This window comes from Gopherus evgoodei, chromosome 11, assembly GCF_007399415.2.
Source record: "Gopherus evgoodei ecotype Sinaloan lineage chromosome 11, rGopEvg1_v1.p, whole genome shotgun sequence".
NCBI classification, from domain to species: domain Eukaryota; kingdom Metazoa; phylum Chordata; order Testudines; family Testudinidae; genus Gopherus; species Gopherus evgoodei.
The window spans coordinates 62,903,280-62,928,575 of record NC_044332.1 but is presented as its reverse complement, the minus strand read 5'-3'; the positions used below and the strand labels follow the sequence as shown (position 1 = coordinate 62,928,575).

The 25,296-nt window shown below is 43.2% G+C and overlaps 1 protein-coding gene and 1 long non-coding RNA gene across 2 annotated transcripts in view; one reads left to right on the top strand and one right to left on the bottom strand.

Moving 5' to 3' along the window:
- Positions 1-10,860: 10,860 nt before the first annotated feature.
- On the top strand, positions 10,861-15,442 carry LOC115660000. The gene is made up of 3 exons (XR_004002688.1): positions 10,861-10,967; positions 12,889-12,959; positions 15,370-15,442. It is a non-coding gene; the product is annotated as an uncharacterized LOC115660000 (long non-coding RNA).
- A 13-nt stretch (positions 15,443-15,455) lies between these two features.
- The window catches only part of TMEM163 (transmembrane protein 163), a 171,518-nt gene continuing 161,677 nt past the window's right edge, over positions 15,456-25,296 (bottom strand). The window contains exons 7-8 of the mRNA XM_030580880.1: positions 19,027-19,168; positions 15,456-16,634 (exon numbers count right to left, since the gene is read on the bottom strand). Of these exons, the coding sequence (XP_030436740.1) occupies positions 16,574-16,634; positions 19,027-19,168 (203 nt within the window). The 3' untranslated portion in view covers positions 15,456-16,573. The remainder of the gene's footprint in view (positions 16,635-19,026; positions 19,169-25,296) is intronic.

Genomic DNA, 25,296 nt, shown 5'->3' with positions numbered 1-25,296 from the left:
TTAAAGAGCTTGTGAGTGTTTTACAAATTTGCTTTTGCAACAAGTGACCAAGCATGAAACTTTAGGCAACGTGCTCAGCTGGTTTAAACTAGCTCCATTTGATGTCAATGTAGCTATATCAGTTAACACCAGATGAGGATCTAGTCCCTTCTGTCTAATTTCCTGCATCATATCATGAGATACCACTAGTTGGCTGCTTATTATATGTTTAAAGAGATTTGGAGTGTGATGATAGATGTCAGATTGAGCACTCTGAAGACTGAAGTCCTCCATCCAGAAACTGGTACAGCACCATATCTCTACAGCACAAACTTCTTACGCTACTCTGTCAATGTACCTCAGCTGTTACCCTTCTGCTGAGGGGTTAGTTCACCCTCCATTCCCTTTCACTTCTTGGTGTCCCGGCTGAGGTCAACAACAAGTTTTCCAATTGGGGTCAATTTCCGTGATGGCTTCTGGGAGGTGCAGATGTTTGTCCTTAGGGACTGGAATGGAACTGCCAACTCTATTTTTTCTTAGCTCTTGTTGCAAGGTCAAGGGCCTGTGCAACTTAGCCTATCCCTTCTCTGCTCTCTTTTTTGCTAGCCCTATTTTGTTCCCTTTGCTCTGTCTGCCAAAGCTGCACACTTGACCTCATGCTTTGCTTCCCTCTTTCCCTCTTGTTCTCAGGCCACTTTCCAGGAGGCCACAAGTACCTTCAAATCTGATCTACCAGGCCTCCACTTTTACTCTATCAAAGAGTTTACAGTGTAAGGCAAAATCCAAGAGTATGCGGTGGGGGAGACAGAGAATAACTTTAAGTAGGTTGTAGATGTGGGTATGCAGGAAGGTATGTTATCTGAATGGGTAGACCTTAAAGAAGAGAGGTTTTGAGGAGGGATTTAATGTACTTTGGGGAGGCTGGGGGAGGTGCTTTCTAGATCTCTCTCTTGCTGTTTGTCCCTATACATCTGGTGTGGACAATACGATTCTCTTTGGGATTGCTAACCTTTTTGGCAGTGCTAAAATGGGATAGTAAAATCCACTTACAAATACAATGAAGACCAGCTCTTTTTTGTCAATATTATGTTTACTATTCTAAAAATGCCCACGTATATGATAAGTACTAATAAATTATAAACAACTGTAATTTGCTGCTTTTCAAGTAATATAAAAAAGAAATCTCTCATTTTTATTGCTATTAAGTTTTTCTTTTGAACTTTGATTTTTGTGTGTGTACAAGAAATGTAACTGGAAATCGTAGTAGTACAGAAATAAAAGTCAAATATGGATTCTTCTTCATGATGGTCCCTTGATGTATTCAAAATGAGCGTGTGCATGCGCCGGAGCTGGAAGATTTTAAATAGCAGTGTCCATTGACCCACGTAATCATCTTATGTTGCCAAGTGTTCCAGGAGAGGTTTTAAGAGGCCATGTGGGGCAATGCACCCTCAGTTCCTTATCGCATAGTCAGAGTCAGAATGATCTCTTCATGTGCTTGTAGGTTCTGTGAAAGCAACTGTCTCTATATAGTTCTTCTTTTCATTTTAGTCCTGTAAATAAAGTAATTAATTAGTGTACCTACTTGACCCATACAGGGCCTCACCACACCAACTTGGAGGATTATGCCCCGCATTCCGGGCTTTAAAAACTACACCTCATGCCCTCATTCATTCTCCATGAGCGACAAGCACACTCATCATATACTTGGGACCTAAAGTACCAACAGTACCTGGTCTCGTGGCACCAGTGGCTCATGTGGGACTCTTATCACCAGCCGTACCTGTCGGTGACCTAACACCATCCCACCCAAGCCCCTCCACTGGGCCTGATTGACTGGGACCTGGAAGAGGATCCAGAGCTCGACCTGGTACCACTGATCCTGGTGGCAGCTGCCTCCTCTCCAGACAAGGCCCTCATCCCCCTGACCCTCTCACCTCCTGACAACCACCATCAGTACCAGGAGTTGCTGCAGAGAGTGAAACCTCGACCTAGGCATTCCCTTGGAGGAGGTCCAGAACCAACTTCATCAAGTGCTGGACATTCTCCAACCTTGGGGACTGGCATGTGTAGCTCTGCCTGTTCAGGCCATCATGCAACCCGCACAGACAGTGTGGCACAAGCCGGCATCCTGTGCTCTTATGCCCAAGAGGGTGATATGCAGGTAATTTGTGCTGGCTAACAGGGCTGACTTTGTTTTCCCTCCCTTTGTTTTCCCTGGTAGTGCATGTGGCCACAGAACACTCACTCCAGCACTCCTCTACCTCCATTCCTCCGGATAAGGCAGTGAAGGATCTGGACCTCATGTGCCACAAACTGTACTCCTCTGTGTCCCTGCAGTTCCACATCTCTAACTACCAGGTTCTGCCAGTGAAGTATGATTTTAATAATTATGCCAAACTGGCAGCATTCTTGGAGGACATCCCACAAGACAAACATAAGCAGTTTCCACCCTGCTGGCCTGATGTGCCTGATGGCCAAGTTTGGCCTCTACGCCATGGTAGGTGCAGCAGACACATCCTCCTGCTCCCTGGCCATGGGAGTGGTGATGATGTGGGAAGCATGGCCCCAATCATCCGGGTTTCCCAGGGAGTCCAATCCACCATCCAGGACCTCCCCTTCAATAAGGACAAGTTGTTATCCACTAAAATGGATGATGTTCTACGCTCCCTAGAAGACTTGAGGATGACCCTCCAGTCCCTCGGGATTTACACTCTGGGCCCCCACCACTGGCAATCTCTGCAACCTATGCAATCCTACCCACCATACAAACCCACACCGACTGTTGGCACCCCCCGATCCCAGCGCTCACAGCCATCGGGTACTGCCACACCTCGGCACCAACAGAAGGCCCAATTTGACACGTCCCTGGCAGATGTCCCCTGGCACAAGAACTGCCGTGCAGCAACATGGTGCTCCATCCACACTTTAACAGCGCACTATGCCATCAACCAGTGGGCAGCCATGGGATGTGCCATCCTGGAGCAGGCTTTACTCATCACGTCCTTGCATCCACTTCCAAGCTGGTCACTGCTCCATACTCATCTGTATTTGGAATATAGATAGGGACCATCACTCAAAGAAGAGGAGGGAGGTTACTTACCTGTAACTGGAGGTTCTTCGAGATGTGTGGTCCCTATTTCTATTCCAGTACCTGCTCACCATCACCTCTGCTGCGGACTGCCTAATCAGTGGTAAGAGGCTGGCTGAGGACGCGCTGTCCCGCACGGCCTCTTATAACCTGGCCTGGAGCACGTGGCAACATAAGGTGCCTGTGCGTGTCAACAGACACTGCTGCTGAAAACTTTCATCTCCGGCGCATGGCATGCATGCACACTCATGTTTGGAATACAAATTGGGACCATACATCTTGAAAAACCTCCAGTTACAGATAAGTGACCACCTCTTGCTGTTACCTAACCCACTTTTCATCTATTTTGACGAGTACTATATAACACTGCAAAAACGTATAACAGTACTCAGAGACCCAAGTTGTGATGTCAATTTCTAGGTGTCTGTTTCCCATTCTTCCACTGATTAGTAACATCACATTCAAACTTGCTCAAATAAGTAGTATTTGTATTTAAAAAACAAATGTAAAGTGGTGAACACAAGAAATTGCACGATGCCTGCAAGTTGTCATCTTGCCTTTCGTCTGGCTCCAGCTGTATGTTTTATCCATTAGTTATATTAAATAGTTTAGTTTGTCATGGCTATGTGAACACATGTGGTGATCTTTTTCTGCTGCAGATTCCTGACCCTGCTCCTCAAAGGACCTTTCTTCTATGCCACAGAATTGTTTCCATTTCAGGGAAGTAAAGCATGTGTGTATTCATGCAGTTACCCCTCATGCTTAATCTTTTTAGCATGCATCCCATCATTCTGGATTAAAACAGATGCAAAACTAATCTGTGGCCTTGTTGCCCACCAATGTATCTAGGTGCCAAAGCAGTAAAATGTCTGCTAGCATCAAATTGAATTGTTAGTAGTGTGGTGACAATAGAGCCTTATTTTGCGTGCTTGGGAACTAACCATGAAAAGTAGGTCACGTTGTTTTCAATATTGAATGTTGCAAGCAGGTGCAAGAGAACCAGGCAGAGAAATTGAATTAGTCCAAGCAAAAGAGGCCTACTTGATAAGGCTCAAGGACTATGTTGAGGTTGGATTTTATAAATAAGAAAATGTAGGAACAAAGTTGCCTATGCTTTTGAAACAGTCTCCCACAGTATTCTTGCCAGCAAGTTAAAAAAGTATGGGCTGGATGAATGGACTATAAAATGGATAGAAAGCTGGCTAGATTATTGGGCTTAACGGGTAGTGATCAATGACTCAATGTCTAGTTGGCAGCCGGTATCAAGTGGAGTACCCCAGGGGTTGGTCCTGGGGCCGGTTTTGTTCAACATCTTTATTAATGATCTGGATTGCACCCTCAGCAGGTTCTCAGATGACACTAAGATGGGGGGAGAGATAGATACACTGGAGGGTAGGGATAGGGTCTAGAGTGACCTAGACAAATTAGAGGATTGGGCCAAAAGAAATCTGTTGAGGTTCAACAAGGACAAATGCAGAGTCCTGCACTTAGAACAAAAAAATCCCATGCACCGCTACAGACTAGGGACCGATTGTCTAAGCAGCAGTTCTGCAGAAAAGGACCTGGGGATTACAATGGATGAAAAGATGGACATGAGTCAGCAGTGTGCCCAGGGTCGGCTCTAGGCACCAGTGTCCCGGCACTTCTCAAGGGGCGGGATTCCAGCCCTTCGGGGCGGCACCTTTGCTTTGGCGGCAGCACTCCAGCCTTTTTTTTTTTTTTTTTTTGCTTTGGCAGCAGCAAAAAACCAAGAGCCAGGCCTGAGTGTGCCCTTGTTGCCAAGAAGGCAAATAGCATATTGGGCTGCATTAGTAGGAGTATTGCCAGCAGATTGAGAAAAGTGATTATTCTCTTCTATTCAGCACTGGTGAGGCCGCATCTGGAGTATTGTCCAGTTTTGGGTCTCCCACTACAAAAAGATGTGGACAAATTGGAGAGAGTCCAGCAGAGGGCAACAAAAATGATCAGGAGAGAAGAGGCTGAGGGAACTGGGCTTGTTTAGTCTGCAAAAGAGAAGAGTGAGGGGGATTTGATAGCAGCCTTCAACTGCCTGAAGGAGGGTTCCAAAGAGGATGGAGCTCGGCTGTTCTCAGTGGTGGCAGATAGCAGAACAAGGAGCAATGGTCTCAAGCTGCAGTGGGGAAGGTCTAGGTTGGATATTAGCAAAAACTATTTCACTAGGAGGGTGGTGAAGCACTGGAATAGGTTACCTAGGGAGGTAGTGGAATCTCCATCCTTAGAGGTTTTTAAGGCCCAGCTTGACAAAGCCCTATCTGGGATGATTTTAGTTGGTGTTGGTCCTGCTTTGAGCAGGACATTGGACTAGATGACCTACTGAGGTCTCGTGCAATCTTAATCTTCTATGATTCTATGCCAAGGTTGGCCTTATGGAAGTGAATGTAATTGGTGAAGGAAATGAGGAGGAGATGAACTATGGTGCACATTTTCCACCCCGACATCCCTTTTGGGGATTCTTAAAAGACTTTGGAAACAAAATTCTCATCTCACCTTCCCTGGCCCCAGCACAGAAGGAGCAGACCGGACCGGAGGATTTTCTTTCCTGGGGGAAGTCATCGGGCCTTGCTGTTGTTTAAGGAACTTTGCACTTCACCTGTGAGTCCCGAAAGTCATCATGACATCCAGTCCTCAGCCCATCAGTGGGGATACCTGATGTCAGTGCTGCAGAGGCTCCATTCAGATGCATGTAAGATCCTGCTCTGTCTCCCTTCCTTTCATGTGTTGCTTTCTGCCTTCTCCCTCTTTTCCACTGAATCCTGAAATCAACTGTATTGCGTGTATCAGCCCAGTGAGATGAGACAGGCCATCCAGCCATGCTCTGTTTGAGGAGAACAGTGTCAACCAGATGATATTCCTGACCAAAATGTGAGCCAGAGTCCAGAGCAACTGGTGTTGTGGCCGACTTGCAAGCCTAAAGCATCCATTCATGACTGACCAGCTGCCCAGTTTTCCAAGAACATCAACAAAAGGTGTTTCCCCCACCTTGTGTCTGTGTGTTTGTAAAAAAACAGGAAAAGTGAATGCCCTGAACACATGAGGGCTGAGAGTAAAATTAACTCTTTCCTTTTCATCAAAGAAGGGTTGTTGGTAAGACTGATATTTTGCCTCCAAAAGGAGAGAGGCTTTAATACGTTTTGATTTTGTTCATAATTACTCAGTTTCAGCTTTTCCTTGTTTTGATTTCTATTTCTTTGTTCCTTGATCAGTAAACTTCCAACTTTAGAACTTTGGGTGTTTGCCAAGAAACCACGCAAATCAGAAAAATCCTGAACCTTTGTAATACTGTTTCAGTATTGGACAGTGAAAGAGTTTTATTAAACCTTTTAACTCCTTTGACACTTGAGATCAATAGAAAGGTGTACACTGCTCATCCCTTGATCTGGCTAGATTGGAGAATGATTTTAACTCTTTTACACCTCATCCCCTAACTGTTTAGCTGTTTACATTATGGGAAGGCTTTTGTGAAATGGTGTGTTTTCAAACAGGATGTGATGTCAGTTAGATAGACAGAGGTGCGACCACATAAGAAAAAATGTGCGTAAAGTGGGACCTGGAGTGGAAATACACATCTTGCTGCTTTATTGAAAATGATACAGGGGGCAGGGGTAGGACAGATCTTTGCACCCTCTTGCACCAGTGGTTTCATCTATAGGCCTGGTTTCAGTAAGATCTTATCCAGCCTGGTGTGGATCACTCCACCAAGTCCCCGCTCCCAAAAGCCTCACTCTGAATCTGACGGGTCATCATCGATATGGGTCAGGACTGAAGAGTTGACTCTGAGCTCCATCCATTCTCCTCCATGGGAGGACATTGCAATTCAGGCTGAGTTGTCCAAGTGCATTAAACCACTAAGCCCATCATTGTTTTTCCTTATGTGGAATTCCTGATCTTGCTAATTTGGTTAACCTTTGAGTTAAACAAGTTTTGTATTAAAATTTTGGGGGGAGGGATGTCAATATGCTACTGAAAATCATGTGCTAATTGCACTGGTTTAAACAGGCATAGTATGGCAGGCACAGTAGAGGCCGCATACGTATAGGCATGAACTGCACCTCCTGTTGTTTGTCCTACAGAGGCCTCAAATCCTGCTGAACTGTATGCTGTCTTTCTGTGAAAAAACAGGGATTCGCTCACTACTGGATACTGATTCGAGGCAGTTGCTGCAACAGGTAAAAATTAAAAATTATTGAGCTGCTGACGGAATGTTCTGGAGAAGGGAGAGTTTGCACGCTCCAGCCTGGGCTAGGAGTTGGTTGCTTGTGATGCTTTGACAATACTGGTGTTGCTCTGTTCCCATCACTGAGATGCTTGGAGAGAGGGACAGTCCAGCTGCAGCCCACTGCCTGCCATTCCTGCATTTCAGCAGACGGCACATCTGTGCCAGAGAATCCTCGTGCTAAACAGAAATACACCAATGCAGTAAAAAGGGTTTCTGCAGACCCTGTGGGGAAAGAGTTTCTGCAGACTTCGGGGCTCCTCCTAGTAGCAGCCATTATTGATTGTGGTATTAATAATTAATGCTTCATATTGTCAAAGCAATACCAGTACAAATGCTCACAGCATCCCCTTGAATCATCCCCATTCTACAGATGGGAGAAACTGAAATGTGTGAATTGTTCAAAGTCACACGTGGTGGGATTTGATTCAACCCCCCCGGGAGCAGGGCAGTGAAAATGGCCTTTGTGTGTCTTTAGGGGCAGCTAAGACAGAGGCAGGGAGGTCACCTACCAACACCCTTTCTTGGGATAGGCAGCTTCAATTTCTAGTTTGGGCTCCATAGAAATCCCAAAGGCAGAGGCTACCAAGGAGACTGGGTAATTCAGGGAGCCCTACTCCTATCCCTTCCTTTGCCAGCCCTGCAGAGCCCAGTGTGCTCTGAGGTTCCCAGACTGGCTGACTTGAGCAAAAGGTAAAGGCTGTTTCTACTTCTGTGTCCACCAAATACACACTCATGTTGCTATTGAGACTCATGATATCTGGTGTTTTGCTAAAAGCCTCAGTTCCTGGAGTCATGTGATTGTGAGAGCCCAGCTTTCATTGTTTTTGTTTTGTTCTAATTTAAGTGTCCAGTCCTCATGGTTGGGGAGAAAAACTTGAAGTCTCATGGCTTTTTGGAGCCTGACTCATGATTTCTGGAGGCATGGTGGGGTTGGCTGAACTGTGGACTTTCTGCCGGTAGGGCTTGCAGTGGGGTTCTGATGACAGAATCAAGTCAGTGTTAGCACTGGCTTATCTGGCTGCTAGCAAGGTGCTCATGCACTAGGCTTGTCATAGCATTCCTTCTCAGATCTGAACCTTAGAGTTCAGAAAATGAGATACTAGCACCTGAATCCTCTAAGCTTAATTACCAGCTTAGATCTGATAGCCCTGCCACCACCCAAAAATATAGTGTTTTGGGGCACTCTGACCTCCCCAACCTTCCCTGGGGACCCCAAGAACCCAGATCCCTTGGGTTCTTAAAACAAGGAGAAATAAACCATTCCTCCACCTTTCCCCCTCCCAGAATTTCCCTCCCTGGCCTATCCTGAGAGATACTGATCCAACCTCTTAAATCACCATACAGAGAAGCATCTCCCTTCCCTTCCACAAAGAGGCAAACAGATTCAAGGAAAACAAAGAGAGATTCTATCTCTCCCCCTCCCGTCTCCCCCACACCCATCCTGGTGAGTAATCCCAATCCCCTGGACTAAAACAAGGGAAACAAAACAAAATCAGTCAGGTTCTCTAAAAAGAAATCTTTTAATAAAAGAAAAGAAAAGTAAAGAATTATCTCTGTAACTTCAAGATGTAAATATTACAGGGTCCTATAGCTTACAGACACCAGAGACTTCCCCCCAGTACCAATACAAATCAAAATAATCCCAGCAACTACACATATAAAAGTTAACCAGCCAGATCCACAATTGCAAATAGAGTAAAACAATCAAAAAACCTAAACCGCCTGTTTTTACTTACTATTAGAAAAGAAACTTAGAGAGCCTGTAGTAATGTCTGGTCTCTCTCAGACCCTCCGGGAGAAGAACCCACAACGGACAAAGAACACACACAAAAGCTTCCCTCCGCCCAAATTTAAAAGTATCTTGTCTTCTGATTGGTCTTCTGGTCAGGTGTCCCGTTCCCTGCTTGTAACCCTTTACAGGTACAAAAGACATTAACCCTTAACAATCTGTTTATGACAAGGCTATTGGCTGTTGTCAGTACTAGTGCGCTATCTCCCTACTGACCCACCGTGTAATCCAGTTTAACTCAGGCTTGTGTGTGACACATAAATGGCACTGACCCAGTAAATGCAGTTCTTGTACTTGTTACTTATTTTGAATTGGCCTGGTGTATACAACAGCTTGTTGTGGTGAGGCAAAGAGTTAAACACTTTCAATATAGACTTAAATCAATGAGTAGCATCCTTCTGATGTGGGAGACTTTTAATGCTATAATGTGTGTGCCTTTTAAGAAGCAAGATCACAAAGCAATTACACTGATTCGGAAAGCAGTGTCATTATCCGTGGGGGGGGGGAAAGCATTTTCTATTTACTTGCTAAACAGATTTAGAAAAGTGATAGGCCTTCATCAGAGTAATTACTTAAAACCTACCTTCCAGGGGCTCTGTGGACTTAATGTCTTTGGTTGGTCTCAAGTCAGTTATGTCTGTGTTTGTCCATCCCTAACCTGGTGGTGTACTGTGTGCCCCCCCAATCAATAGGTGGCCGGCTCCCAGAGAGGATGCAGTGTTGAGCAGAGCAAGTGGCAGCACCTTGTGTTTGAAGTTCAAGAAATAGCAAGTTTGTTTCCCAATCAATACACTATCATAGGAGACTTGAAAACTGAAAGTGAAGTCATCCCTTGTGAGAGGTGCTGGACTGATAGCCTGGGGAGCAGGCATCTATGGCAGGACAAGCTTCCACACTTGGCCCGTTGTCTCTCAACACTTACCAGGAGGTCCATCCTCATTCATTACTTGGCCCCTCTGCTGGTACTGCCAACAAGGAGGCCAAATGTAATAGTGCTTTTTATTCCATGGGCATTAGGGATTGGACTGGATGATATTAGCTGTGGACCCAGGCTGAAATGTGCATCTAGAGTCTGTTAAGGTTCATATATGGGGGTTTTGCTTCAAACCTATTTCTAGAACAGAATGTTTTGTAGGTAACATCCTAGACTTATGACTTACACACAGATAAGCATGCTGCTTCCTTTCATGCCATTGTTGAATAGAGGACAATGGGAGATGGGGATGTGTGTGGGCAAATGAACACAGGATGTTAGTGCACTTTTCCTAGCTGGAGAGCTGGGTTCAAAAATCTGACTTTAGCTAAAAATGGAAGTGAATATAATTTGTGATTCAGTTTCTCTGTCATTAAAAAAGAGGATAGTTGGGCAGTAGTGCTTACCTACCTCACAGAGTATGTCTGCACAGCAATTAAACATCTGCAGCTGGTCTGGGTCGGATGATTGGAGTTTGGGCTGCAGGGCCATAAAACTGCAGTGTAGACATTTGGGCTTGGGCACAAGCCTGGCTCTGGGACACTGCAACTGGGACAAAAAGACCTACTGATAGAACTCATGGACTTAAACAAGAAAAGTGTAAAGCACCGGAAATCAATTAACCAAAATTGGTGTGTGAAAAATTAGGTCCAATTCTTGGACAAAAATGAGATTTATTCCATGCTGCCCTCCCTTTTGGGGTCCCTAAAGAGACTTTGGAGAGAGAAATTGGCTACTAGAGTAAGCTTGAACTTTACCATTATAGCTGCCACTCCCACCATCTCCTGGGACCCCAGACCTTCATCCTAATCCTGAGAGATGTTCTGACCAGACTGGGCCAAAGAGAGAGGGACCCAGATGACACCATCACCTCCACTGCCTGAAATCCGAACACCAGGTGGGATGCTGAAGCTTTTTCTCTCCCCGCCCCCCCAATCCAATTACACCTTCTCCTTGCCTAGCTTATTCCTTCTTTTTCCTATCCCTCTCCGTGCTCTTTCTGGGTAATGAGAGTCTGGCTTAGCCAACCAAGATTGCATATTTTGCAACAGTGCTGTAAACCTAGAAGAAGCTAAATGCAGTGCCCTGAACAGCCCACTGCTGACGTAAGTTTACCAGGTCTCAGAGTAGCTGATAAGACCATGTACCATGCCTGTGTTTTTTCCAGCAGTAAGGTTGCAAGTGAAAGTCAACACCAGAGACAGAAGCTGCATTTTCTATCTTTGGGTTCTTTTCTTGCCCCCTCTTTACTCCGACTTGTTTAGTCTTTTAGGAAACAGGATTGAACTTTAACAGCAGCAGCAACAACAGCTGCAGCCCATCTCTACTAACTCCTCCTCCTTTCCCCAAAAGGACAGTTATTACCATCTTGAAGAGACTGTCTGACAGGGTTCCCCACCCCCAAAAAAACTCTCTCTTGCTAAAGGGAACAAGGGATGTTGAAAGGAAAAGTCTTGTTTTGTAATTTACATTTTAAATTATTTAATTGTTTGTTTTTCTTCTTGTCTGTATCTCTAATAAAAGGTTCAAATGATTTTTAAAGGTGCATTTGCCATGGTAATGAGCAGGCTGTATATCAGACCATGAATGTTGTTTAAAGCTGTCTGATGTTGGACAGTGACTGTGTTATGTTAACACCTTTGATTCTTTGGGCCCTTTATTCCATCTAAATTAATACAATCTTGGGTATTGCAGAACTGCTGCCTAGGATGGCAAAATTTGCAGTCTCTGTTCAAGAGAATCAGTATCATACCCAGAATATCAACTATTAAGGTGTATTTGCAATGTGCACTATGGCAGATTTTACCATGGGCCAGTCTGCACTTACTGCTATAGCCAATGCTCTGAGATCCTTTTTTGTACAAACACCGACGTTTCTCTCTCTGACACACTTGTGTGCGCACACATTTCCCTAGAATCACTTTGAACTAGGGCCATTTTATATTAACAACTTACTCCAGCAGCTATGATCAACAAAAGAAATCTGGCCAATATAATTCAACTTCAGCATTAAGGGTGAGATTTTTCAAATGCACTTAAATGACTGAGGAGCATAAGTCCCATGGAAGTCAATGGCACTTGTGCTCCCGAATTACTTAGGCTCTTTTGAAAATCCTGCCTTCTATTAACTTCTCTGGAAACAGGCTCAGGCTCTCCGTTTTTTGTTTCCTGGATTCCAATCAAATGTTGATTATGTAACTTTTCTAAGATCCAGATAACAGATGTGTAATGAACAAAACAAAATAACACTGATGATTTTGCTAGCTGTTTTGCTAGCATGGGTTTTTTTTTTTGTACATTAAATAAGCAATTATCTCTTTCACTACTGCAACATGTCATAAAAATTACCCTTCAAGATGAAATTCAATCTCTCACAGAAGAATACACACAAACTGTGATAGGTTTAGCTTCACTTCTGAACACTAGAATGTCTCTCCATTGCTACTCTTGGCTTTTTCCTCTTAAAGATTAAAATATCACAAGTGGGTTTTGTTTTTTGTTTTGTTTTTTTTTTGGGGGGGGGGCGGGTTGTTGTATTTACATGCCAATGAATGACTGGCTCCTGGATGATCACAGATGGCCTTTCAAGCGCCTATGACAATTCAAAATCTGCTGGAATTAGTTTAATTTAAACAATGTAAAATAGGAATTAATTACACTTTCTTGAGGGGTCAGTCACAGATCATGTTTGTGAACTACATAGCCAAGGACATAATCCTGTTTGTATCTACATATATCGTTTTATCAGAACCATTTCAAAGTTCTAATTCAGAGACCTCTCAGTTGTTCACCTTTTAAATTCTCTTCTTTCACAACAGCACGTTTCCAGTCGTATGCTCCTGTTTACATCAAGTACAAGGCAATGCTGACAATCAAAACAACTTTCAAGGTAGTCCTTGACTGAAAAGGTTGATTTTCTTCAGTGCATCCAAATGTTAGTGACTTCCATACCAGAAGCAGTGACATTAGAAGCTAGGAAGTGGCTAACCCTTCTCTTGCTCTAGCACCTTCCCCTGAAGTATCTGGTACTGGCCATTGTTGGAGTCAGGAAACAACTAGATGGACCTCAGGTCTGATCCACTAGGGCCATTCCTATGAAAAGTAGTGAGGCTGAAGAGAGCAGAGCACTGATGTCACTGAAGAGGCAGAAAAGGACCCTGCTAGCCATGACGAGTTCTCCCGCTACATTCAGTCTGTGGTTCCACTGAAGAATATTTATGGGTAGGGCACTTAAATCACCTGCTCTTCTCAATCAGCATCTGCTCCATCAATATCTACAAGGAGCTCCAAGTTACCAAAGAAAAAGGATGATGGAACAATAAGTGGGACTAAGCAAAAGCTTGATGAATGACTTCATTTAGTTTGTGCTTTGGAAAATAGTTTCTGGCACTACCCAAAATTAATGCATTATTAAACGCTCTGCCTTATGCCAAGTGAGGCTTTTATTCTTGGCATACGTAGAGATCATCAAGGGCAAGGCAGTGTTTTGCTAAGCTTTTGTTAAAGTAATAAGTAAAAGTAACTGTTAGTTTTAATACTCGGTAATGATTATAACTGGGTACAGATATCTAAGAATGTTGGACAACAGGGGCAAACTGCATGGGAAAGGAAAACTAGGGTATGTCATGAAATAAAGGAATGCGGAGATTTTCCTGACTCTGGTAACAGACTATGGTGTGTGTGAGGGGCGTGTATATATACATGGTTAGCAGTAAGTTAGTATTTTTGGAACAGAATACGCTGAATCTGCATCCTTGCATTAGACAAATTAATCAGTAAATGCATCCTAACACTGGGTAACTGTTAATGGATCACAGTACAAATTGCTGTTTTAAGAAAAAAAATCCAACCTATGGCAAATCCACTGCAATAGGCTACTGCTTTTGTGGAGGTTTGTCCTATACTTTGTTACCTGGTGCTTACTTTAACGATTGTGCTCCTATCTCCCTGTGATGCTGAAAAGTGCTGTATGTACTGCTGAATGGCCTGTAATGATCTTTAATATTACCAGTGGCAGTATGGATATTACTACTCAGCACTGAAAAAAACTTTGTTTACAAAGCACTGTACAGACTTGAACTAACCCAAATTAAGTACAAAAGACCTAAATGCTAGGGAATGAAAATCCAATTCACAGTGAAAGATGCATTTTTCCACCCCATGTTTCCTCCATACAGAACAATTGGGGGAAACAGAAGACTGTAAACCACTCCTGTAGTAGCAGAGCAATATGAATTGAGTATAGCAGTCTTCACTTCCTAATGAAGAACTATGGGGTTTTGTGCTGTTTAGCAGCACGTCCCATCCCAGAGGGAAGGGGTGAACTGATTAATTTATTTTCAGTTGTGTGTGTGTACAGATCCGTCTAAATCCTAAGATTGTAACTATGAAAGTGGCAAGAGTAGAATGCCAGGGGCTCTTGCTACTCCCAGTGACAACTTACAGATTTCCTAGGAAAGCATGGCCAGAGGCTACATTACTTCTCTGTATCTGTCCCCTAAAGTAGGGGACATTTTGGTGGGGGGAAGTAGTGCATCTGCTAAAGATTGCTGAAAGTGGGCAAAGTAACAGGTGGCTGAGAGATGCTATGAAGGCCTCTGTGAAGATGGCCTTGTGCCCCCTTGCCAGAGATTCCCAAACTCTACATTTGTGGGCCTGCCCCCTCAGTGTTTTCTGGGGATTGGGGAGAGTGGGGCCGCCCCCCCCCCCCAAGGAAGAATGCAGAAGAAACTGAGTGGAACCTCAGAAAAGCTTGACAGTGTTTAGGCTGATGGTGCATTGAGACCCACCCTGTCAATTCTGTCTCATTGTTTCCTTGTACTCCCCCATCTGCCTGTCTGTCTATCCATCTGTTGTCTCTTAGAGTGTAAACGCTTTGGGGTGGGGACTGTCTTTTTGTTGTGTGTGTTGTACATCTACCACCAGAGTATCCTGGTCCATGACCGAGGCTCCTCGGCACTACGGTAATACAGATCATAACCTTGTTGAGTATTTTGGGCTTTACTTGGGCATAGAATTATCACATAGTGGAACCATCAAGCTGTCTGTTTTTACTCAGTTGCAGTCCCCCTGAGTAAGGATATCAGAATTGGTCCAACAATTTGTAAGTTCTTTATGACTGGGAATCAAAGGTGCTATATAAACATAATGTATCAAAAAGCAATCTGTTATCAATTTCTCGACAATTTGATTGTAGGTCTGCTGTTGTATGTTCTCAACCAAATGAATGTGAATCTCCCTGCTTCCTGATGTATTATTCTGACCTCCATGATAGCATAGCTGCTTTTCTCACCCACCAGGGAACAAATGAAATGCCCCAACACTGATTCACTTCTTCACACAGTGAAGCCAACCTGAAATATACAAAGTAAGGAGGACATTGCAGTGACCAGAGAATCTAGTTTAATGGGCTGCTGTACAGGAAGACTTTGTTCTACGATACATTCTGGAAACAGCTGTCAAATGTTACTACTTACAGGTACCGTATAAAATAGATACGTTTTATTGTATACATCATGGTTCTTGGATATTATAAGTAGGATATTAAGAAATACATAGGAATGTGTGGTGAAGGATGAACAGTTTTGTTTTTTTACAGAATAACCTAAATCTGAGTAGCTTTGTGTTTCACTGCAGTTCAAAGCCGTCACTGCCGTACCTTCATCAGGCAACACAGCAACCACATAGTTACAAATACTGGTACATTTGTGTATGGTACAATAAAAGAGTGAGAATCGCATTTCTCATACTGGTCCTTCTTGTGCTTCATTTTGGCTTTTATCTATACAGTAATACTCTTTGTGCTTATTTGGTCCATGCAAAGCAATGTACTGTGTGCATCAGTTGTTAAATAAAAATGAAATTCAAATTAGAAGAGGACTTGTATTTTAGATAATTTAGGATTAATAAAATAGTATGAAATTAAACTCTGATAATAGAAATGAGTGGGTCTTTTGCTGTTTTTTCTGTGGGGTCCATCCTCCTAACTTGAGACAAAAATCTTATTTACTTCAGTGCCTTTAAGCGATGGTTGTTAGCATCCATAATCTACATACAGTACCTTTGTTGAATTGTGAGCTGAAATGGTTGGCAATGGCTGTAATTCAACGTTACAGCACACATTTGGAAAGTTTGAGCCAACATTAAAAAAAAACAAAACTGAAACTGGCACCTCTTATCTACAGACATCTATTATATCAATAAAAACAATTTCACTCTAGAACACAGAACACAGCAGCTGGTTTGGAATTGCAAATTATGTATGTTTTCTACCATCACGGGATTCAATAGCTTACTTGAAAGGAAAATGCTGCTGTTTTGCTGCGTTGTAAGCAGTGCACATATTTGCCTGTCATACAGAGAGATTTCCCCTTAAAATAAACTTTAAAAGAAAATATAACATGGGAAACAAACTGCATATTCAGTGAAATACCAGTGGCACCACTTGCCAAAACATATGATGATGCAGTTTCACAGTCCATACAGAGGAGAGGGAATCTGTCTTCATTCAAACATTTCGTAATGACGTGTTTGCCTTACACGTGGGACCATATCAATAAGTAACCTGGAAATAAAAGCACAAGTGAGTTTAGGTCAAGCTACAAGGCGAAAGCACACAGTTAGGGGAGTTGTGTTAGGCACTCTCATGAAGGAAGGTTTATCTCTTCACTGTTGATCAGAGTGAAAGCAGGCCCAGAACCGGCCTTGCTCAACCTTTAAGAAGCTGTGGGGAGGCACAAGGGGTGGGGAGGTGGGTTCTCCCTCAGAAGCATTTGAAATATCAGGTTAACTTCTCTGTATTTTAGAAGATGTAAACACAAGGGGATAGGTTATGGCTTGAAGCCACAGCCCAGTCTGAAGGTGGAGGGGATGAGGAGCAGGATAGTGTTGCAGTGAGAGTCCCCTGGAGGAATTCTGGCTGAATCAGGGTTGGCTCTGCCAGCCAGGGAGAGGATGTATCCCCCTGCTGACACACAGACTGCTTTGGAAAAAAATGTTATGGTGGAGGAGAATGGCAGAGACTGTACCCTTAGTGCAATCTGCTCATTGACCAGAACTCACAGCAAGACTTATTCCTCAGTGGCTTGAATGCCCAAGAAAGACATGGGAACTTGTTAGCACTTTACCCCAGACGTGAGAGTGACTGGGACCTGGCAAGGCAGTGCTGGTAAGCTGTACAGGTGGAATCTGCTTGGAGTGCTGACTGGCCATGGCAGATCCTGGCCATCCAAAGCAGTAGTGTGGGAGTCAAGGGATATACTTGAAAGATTCTGGGTTCTGTCTGTCATGTTTTCATTTTTCTACTGTAATGTTCCCGTCTCTCCTCTGCATTTGGCCAGAATATCCTGCCTCTGCTGTAGAATGTAGATGCCAATGATTTTACAAGAGCACATTCCTTCATTTATAGGAGTGGCATTCCTAATTAAAATGTTGTTAACGTTCCAAAGTGGATTAGAAGATAAAAATCATAGGTCTGGGCACTAGCTCTCTGCAAGGGGAGTCCAATAAAATAGCTTCTATCATTTTTATTATTATTTTCCTACGAAATGGGGGGGGGAAAACCCTAAAGACATATATCACCCTGAACACCTGCAGTGAAATCCTGGCCCCAAAGAAGTCAATGGCAAAACTCCCATTGATTTCATTGGGGCCAGGATTTCACCTCCAATTTTAGCATCACCATTCAACAATTCCTTATCCCATTCACTAGTAGAAAAATTCTTTGGGTCTAGGCTGACGCATCAGTTTCCAAGCCAATATTCGGTGTCTTCTGTAGTGTTTGAGAGGGAGGCCAACATCGAGTGTATAATTTAAACTCAGCCTTTGCTATGGAGCAGCTCACCTCTCCCTATATTTCACACAGGAAAAAGAGGGCTTAGAAATGTGCCATAAAAATATTTTAGAGGAATTCTGCCCCCAGAATTATGCATCTATTCTTCAAAGGTAAATATCCCAAAGCTAAAATTTTGTTGATTAAACCAAAAAATACGTCCACATAAAAATAGTTTTTAGCTAAAACAAAGCAATACCAGGTGCACATCTCTGTATTTTAGAAGATGTAAACACAAGGGGCTAGGTTATGGTGACCCTAAAATTATAATATTTTTGGCTTCTCTGTAACATAAACTAGCTTTTGTTTTTTAAATCCCACTGCCACCACACTGTACACTGTGCTGACAGCTACCATACTAAATTCCAGAGATTTATTACACCAAAGATACATAAACCTCTATCAGCTGACACTTATTATATTTGAAACACCAACAATCCTTTTGTTAAAGGTGTTGTACTGAATACCAAATACCTCTTAACAGAAGAGATGTATTGAGTGAAACGTAATTGGTATATGAATAGGCTCCATTTTATTATATAACTATTCTGTTTTCATTGTAGGATTAATGGAATATTATTTTTGTTCTGGAAGAAATAACCATTCTTACTTTAATAATAAAAAAAAGAATATTCTGAGAACAAATAAACCTTAAACATGCCCAAAGGACTAGATGTTCAGGGGGATGGTACAAAGGTGGTTTTTTTTCCACCTTTCAGTGACTAGAAACTTTCTGTTCTCCCATAGAGTGCTATAGAAAGTACACCATAGCCCACCTAGAAATTAGCCTCTCTCCTGCTCCCATCCACTTGAGAAGACCAGGTTCCCGAAGAATTAATGAACAGCATTCTTCTCTTTGCTCTCAGACACTGTTGCCTTCAATAACTAACAGAATCTGTGGTAATGTGTTATGAGCTGCCATGCTGCAAGCTCCCACTGCAGTAGCTAGCAGCCAGAAACGTGCAGGTGTGCACACGCATTCCAGATGAAGAGAGACACATTTTAAGTGAGGATTGTGCTCATCGTGTTCATTAACAGGCAAGACATTTAGAACTGTAGATCATGAATGAATGTGCTTGCTAATGCATTGCTGACAGAGCAAATTACAAAAATAAGTTTAACTCACTTGATTCCATAGGCAAGTATTGTAAGTCCCATTAAAATTCCTATACTGCCATCCAGGTACCAGACAGCAGCATTGTGCTTAAAAACTTCTGCACTTAGAAGGATGGAAAATCCCATTACTCCACCTACAAGAGAGTTGAAACCTGGAAGAGAAAAAATAACCCATACAAATCAAGGGAAGCACTCAATCTCAGCATCAGCTCAATTGCCTCAACTGTGAAGAGACTCTGGGGGGACAAAAGCCATTATACCTCACCTAGTAGCACAGAGGGCAGAGAGTCTCTGTGACTGTTGAGTAGAGGCCATTTAATGCTGTGCTGTGCTGAGAAAGGTGACACAGGTCTCTAGCACATGCTCAGACACAGTTTACTATGAGGCTAGGGGGAAAAAAATCAGAGTTGGAATGTTCAGTATCCACCCTTTATATCCTAGGACCTGCTGGTGCTTTTCATTTCCAGTACGAATGAGGTAACGTCCATCTCTTGCCTTTCTCTCTCTTGTTCAGTCATGAGCCACACTTTACATTCCCCTTTCAGTTTCCATTCTAAATCCTATTCACTGAGTCTTTCCTTGAGCAGCTTTGCCACTTTCAGGATATCTGTCCAAGGGTCATTCTATCTGAAAAGTGACCTTTTCTTTTAATGGCCTCCTTACGGTTCTATATAGCTAGTTTCTCACCAGTGTCCAGATTACTACCTGAAAAATGAACATACACAATCTTCTTTCTAACTTCAAGACTTGCAAACTCAGTGTTTCAGGCTGGCATCTGTCTTTCATAATACCACGGATAAAGGTTCTGCAGGCCAAATAATACTCTGTCACTGTGTAGGGCTGTTGCTATCCATAGATGCCCTTAAAAATACACATACAATCTCAGTGTATTCAGTGCCTGTGTGCCTGTGTTAACTGGTAAGACATTAGTAAGTAACTTAAGAACACAACTCCATCTCACTCTCCCATAGTGTGTGCTGTGTTTCTGTGACTTGAAGTAGAGTTGTCTGTGAATACACACTTGGAGCAGATCTGATGAATATGAAAGTGCCATTTTTACATCATAACGTCAGAGAACTGCACTTTAATATTTGTTTTTCTTTTGATCCATATATCCTGCTTTAATATATATTAGAGCTTCATCTTCTAGCTGAATACATTGCTGGATGTAATAGCGTAAGCCTGCTCAGACTATTCCCCATACACTTCAAAAGACCTGCATACTTGTCACTCCCAGTCAGCTGTTTGCAGGCTTGATGATGTTCTTTTAAATCTAAATGTTTTACTTTTCTTTCTTTTAATTTATCAGGTTGGCGCTTCAAAGACATTTCCTCTTCTAGGGCATTTACTGTCGCTCCTTGACATCCTGCTTTTTAAAAGAAAAAGTCTTTCCTCTTGCTGCATATTTGCAGCCACCTTTTCCTCCCAAACTCACACTTCACCGTTTCACTCTTTCACAGTCAGTGGTTTGTTTTCTGCTGAACAATGACCTTCCACCACCAGTCCTCAAAGGCCACGTCCTCATTCTATAATTTCCCACTGTTGTTAACAAGCGTGTAGTTGCGCTGGTGGTCAGAATGTCTGTATGGATCAGATGGTGGCATCTGCCTGCACTTTAGAGATCATTTTAGGCCTGCTTGGAGCAAGATTAGAAGACATATTGCTTTAAATGCTCTAGTATTAGGAATAGTGGGAAATTGTAGGGAAAATAATTTAGTTTAAACATAGCCAAAGATTCTAATTCTCTGCCTGCTACAGCTTTTAGCCTAGTTTCTACCTTTTATATTGCACTAACTGCTAGGACATCTGCATGCCAACAGACGATAGCATCTAATACTTCCTGTCTATGGCCCCCATCTGAGTGCCTCTGAATCTTTATTGTATTTATCCTCACAGTACCCCTAAGGTAGGGAAGAACTATTGTCTCTATTTATAAATGAGGAACTGAAGCACTGGGGTCCTGATTTTCAAAAGTCTTTCGGCCTGAGAGATTAAGGGCATGTCTGCACTGCCATTAAAAAAACCCAGAGCACCAAGTCTGAGCCTGGATCACCTGACTTGGGCGTGGCTGTGGGGCTAAAAATATCTGTAAACATTTGGGCTTGGCTGTAGCCTGGGCTCTGAAACCCAACCCATTCATGGGGTCTCACATCCTGGGCTGCAGTCTAAGCCCAAATGTATATACTGCAGTTTTATAGCTCTGTAGCCTGAACCCTGCAAGCCCTGAGTCAGCAACCTGGGCCAGCCGCATCTGTGCCGTGGGTCTTTTATTGCAGTGTAGTCAATACCCTAAATGACCTGCCCAACATCACACAGGAATTCTCTGGCAGAGCAGTGAATTGACCTGGGTCTCAGGCTTGTCCCTAACTTCTGAGGCATCCTTTCTCCCCTTAATTTTTTGTTCTTTCTCCTTGTTAATTTCCAAAGACATAAGGGAGCTCTGATTAAAATTCCATGGCAGGAGATAGCCTTCCATTTGGAAATGCTGCTTCACTCTCAATATTAAATAAACCCCAGTGCCTTGTATTTATCACCCAAAGGAACCTGAGCAGAGTGGTTGTTAAGCGATGTGCTCTTGTATAACCCATGTTCCTAATAATAAATGCTGTACAATGACAAGTTTTTCATTTCAGGATCTCTAAGCACTTTCAAACCACTGACTGAACCCTCACAACACTCCTGTGACTGAGGTAAGTGTTATAATCCCCATTGTACATATCGATAAACTAATGCATAAAGGTATGACTTGCTCAATGGTCACACAGCAAGTCTGTGACAGAACCAGGAACAGAACACATGAGGGCCCACCCCCATTCTCCAAGCACTAGACTATCCTGTTTCTCTTACTAATGGCCTTGCAATGGCAGACCAATGCTCTCAAAGAGAGGAGCTAGAATCGGGAAAGGTTTTAGCTTTTGAACAAAGGGTTTAATAGTTCTTTTTGAAGTTATCATTGCAGCCCTTTCCTGAGAAATGCAAGATTGTTCCCTACAATCCATTTTCTAGTGTTTTGTCCAACCTATCTTTGAGTCCCAAGCAATTCAGCTTTCACCTGTTCCTTCTGGGAGACTGTGCCACAATCAAACACATCTCAGAGACAGTTTTTCTTAAACATTCACTCTCTAAATTTCATCCCATCACTCCGCAGTCTACCATCCTACGTTCCATTCTGTCCTTGTTTACAACCTTCCAGTATGGGCAAACTGTTAGGCTAACAGAAGACTGAAGAGAACAAGACTACACATATTTAGCTCTTTAAGCTCTCCTAAATCAGTCCTTCCTGCCACATAATCATTTTTGTTTTTCTCTGAGCTCCCTCTTATTTGTCAGTGTCTTTCTGGTAATGTGCGGAGAGGGAGGTGATATGGAATAAGTTCTGAACTCCAATATTCCTGAGATCTGAAGACTAGCAGTAGACTAGCACTCAGTAGACTAGCATTTGGGCTAACTATTGTTTATTTGTGTTCACACTGATTTCAGTAAGACTGTGCTAGGTGAAAAGACTTCATTTCCTAGTTCTGAATGTTCAAAGGTGGGATTTTCAAAAACACTTAAGTGATTTAGGAGCACATGTCCCACTGACTTTCTCCTTTCTGTGTCAGATACTCTGAAGTTACTTAAGCACTTTTGAAAATGCCTCCCCTCATGTTTTTGAGAATGTGCTTAATAATGCTGACCAGATCTAGCTTACCAACACTTCGGGTCTGGACAGGAAGCAAGCTGGAGAAAAATGAATGTTGGAGAACATCAGTGATTGTTCTTCATGACTGTAGCCCGTGTTGGCTTAGTAGGATTTACAGTATAAACCTGGAGCTAAGGAACTTTTAGGCCCCAGTTCTGCCCTGAGATCTGTAAGCCTCCAAATGAAAGTTGTATGGATATTTGAGGGGACAGCTGGCTCCTTGGAATGCAACTGTACTTCATAATTGGTCTGCTTTCTCAACCACAATGGCAAGGGCACTGGAAAAATTCACCTAAATGAAGGGAAATATAATTTGGACAATTCAACCCATGGCTATCCCCAGAAAATATTCTCAAATAAGGGGCAGGTCTACACTACAGCTGGGATCAACGCTCTGAGATCGATCCACCAGCGGTTGATTTAGTGGGTCTAGTGAAGACCCACCAAATTGATGGCAGATCACTCTCCAGTTGACCCCTGTATTCTACCCCAATGAGAAAAGTAAGGTAAACTCATGGGAGCGTTTCTTCCATTAACCCTCCGCAGTGTAGACCCCATGGTAACTCAATCTAAGGTATGTCGACTCCAGCTATGTAAGTCACATAAGTCACGTAGCTGGAGTTGCGTAGCGTAGGTCAACTTACTGCAGTAGTGTAGACATAGCACAGAACTATATTGCTATGAACACTATAGAGTGTGCATGAAGTAAGAATTCTAATCTCAAACTCCCCTCTACTCACATCCTGACAGACTCATCCTACTGCAGAACACTGCTGCTCCATGCTGAATATACAGCAAACAGAGAGCTGTGAAGGTGAATGCTCTAACCAGCTACATGCCGTTCTGTGTGGCACGCAATATGCTCTGGTATGATGACTACAATTCTTGTGTCTGGTGGTTCAAGCTTTGTCATCTAACAGAAATACATGGAGAAGGACCTTGCTTCTCAGCATAAGGGAGAAATAATGATCCAGGGGCAGGATTCAAGGAACTAAAGATGTAAATAATTGAAACCACATGATAGAGAAAGAGTAGCCCTTCAACAGAGTGAAGATAGCACGTTAACACAGACAGGGGGTTTTGTTGCCTCCACAGGTTGTAGCCTGAGTTTGATTCTTGTATTACAAACAGTTAAGTACCTCTCTGAAGTACATTCAGTATTTAATGAAGAGACTCTTCTAAATCTTGAGAAGACCTCTGAAGTGTCCAATGATCAGCTGCAAGATCATGAAGGTTGTATTAAATACTTCCCTTGAAGCACATCACTAGTTCACAGCCTCTCCTACTAATACCTTAGGCATTTGAAAAGTCAGGGCTTGAGCAAATTAGCTTGTTAAACCTGTTGAGAAATGGATTTTTTTTTTCATGTAAACCCTTCAACACAAAGTTTGCCATAGGAATGAAATCTCTCTAGGCTCAAAACAGAGTTACTTATATGACGGGTTAATCTGACAGCCCTCACATGGATTCTTTTCATATTGGCATCTGGCTAGTGAGGTCTGAAGCTATCTGTGACTACTGTATCTTAGGATTTCTATGACTCAGGCCTGGTCTACACTACGCGTTTAAACCAAATTTAGCAGCGTTAAACCAATTTAACCCTGCACCCGTCCACACGAGGAGGCCCTTTATATCGATATAAAGGGCTCTTTAAACCGGTTTCTGTACTCCTCCCCGACGAGAGGAGTAGCGCTGAAATTGGTATTACCATGTCGGATTAGGGTTAGTGTGGCTGCAAATTGACAGTATTGGCCTCCGGGCAGTATCCCACAGTGCACCATTGTGACCGCTCTGGAAAGCAATCTGAACTCGGATGCACTGGCCAGGTGGACAGGAAAAGCCCCACGAACTTTTGAATTTCATTTCCTGTTTGCCCAGCGTGGAGTTCTGATCAGCACGGGTAGCGATGCAGTCCCAAATCCAAAAAGAGCTCCAGCATGGACCGTACGGGAGATACTGGATCTGATCACTGTATGGGGGGACAAATCTGTTCTATCAGAGCTCCGTTATAGAAGACGAAATGACAAGCATTTGAAAAAATCTCCAGGCTATGATAGACAGAGGCCACATCACAGTGCTGTGACACACGCATAACGGAAAGCCAAAGAATCAAATGGACACTCATGGAGGGGGGGGGGTACTGAGGACTCCATCTATCCCACAGTCCACGCAGTCTCTGAAAAGCATTTGCATTCTTGGCTGAGCTCCCAATGCCTGAAGGGTCAAAAACATTTTCCCGGGTTTTTCAGGGTATATGTTGTCAATTTACACCCTTTTCCCCCCCTAAAAGAAAAGGGGAAAAAAAGGTTTCTTGACTTTTTAAAATGTCATCCTATGTCTACTGCATGCTGCTGGTGGACGGGGTGCTGCAGCGCTGAACACCAGCAGCATCCCCTTCCCGGTGGCAGATGGTACAATATGACTGATATCCGTTTTCATCATCAGCCTCTGAGTGCTCCTGGCTGGCCTCGGTGAGGTCGGCCGGGGGCGCCTGGGTAAAAATGGGAATGACTCTCTGTCATCCCCGGCAGATGGTACAGAATGGCTGGTAACCGTCTTCATCATAGCAACTGGAGGCTGAGCTCTATCAGCTCCCCT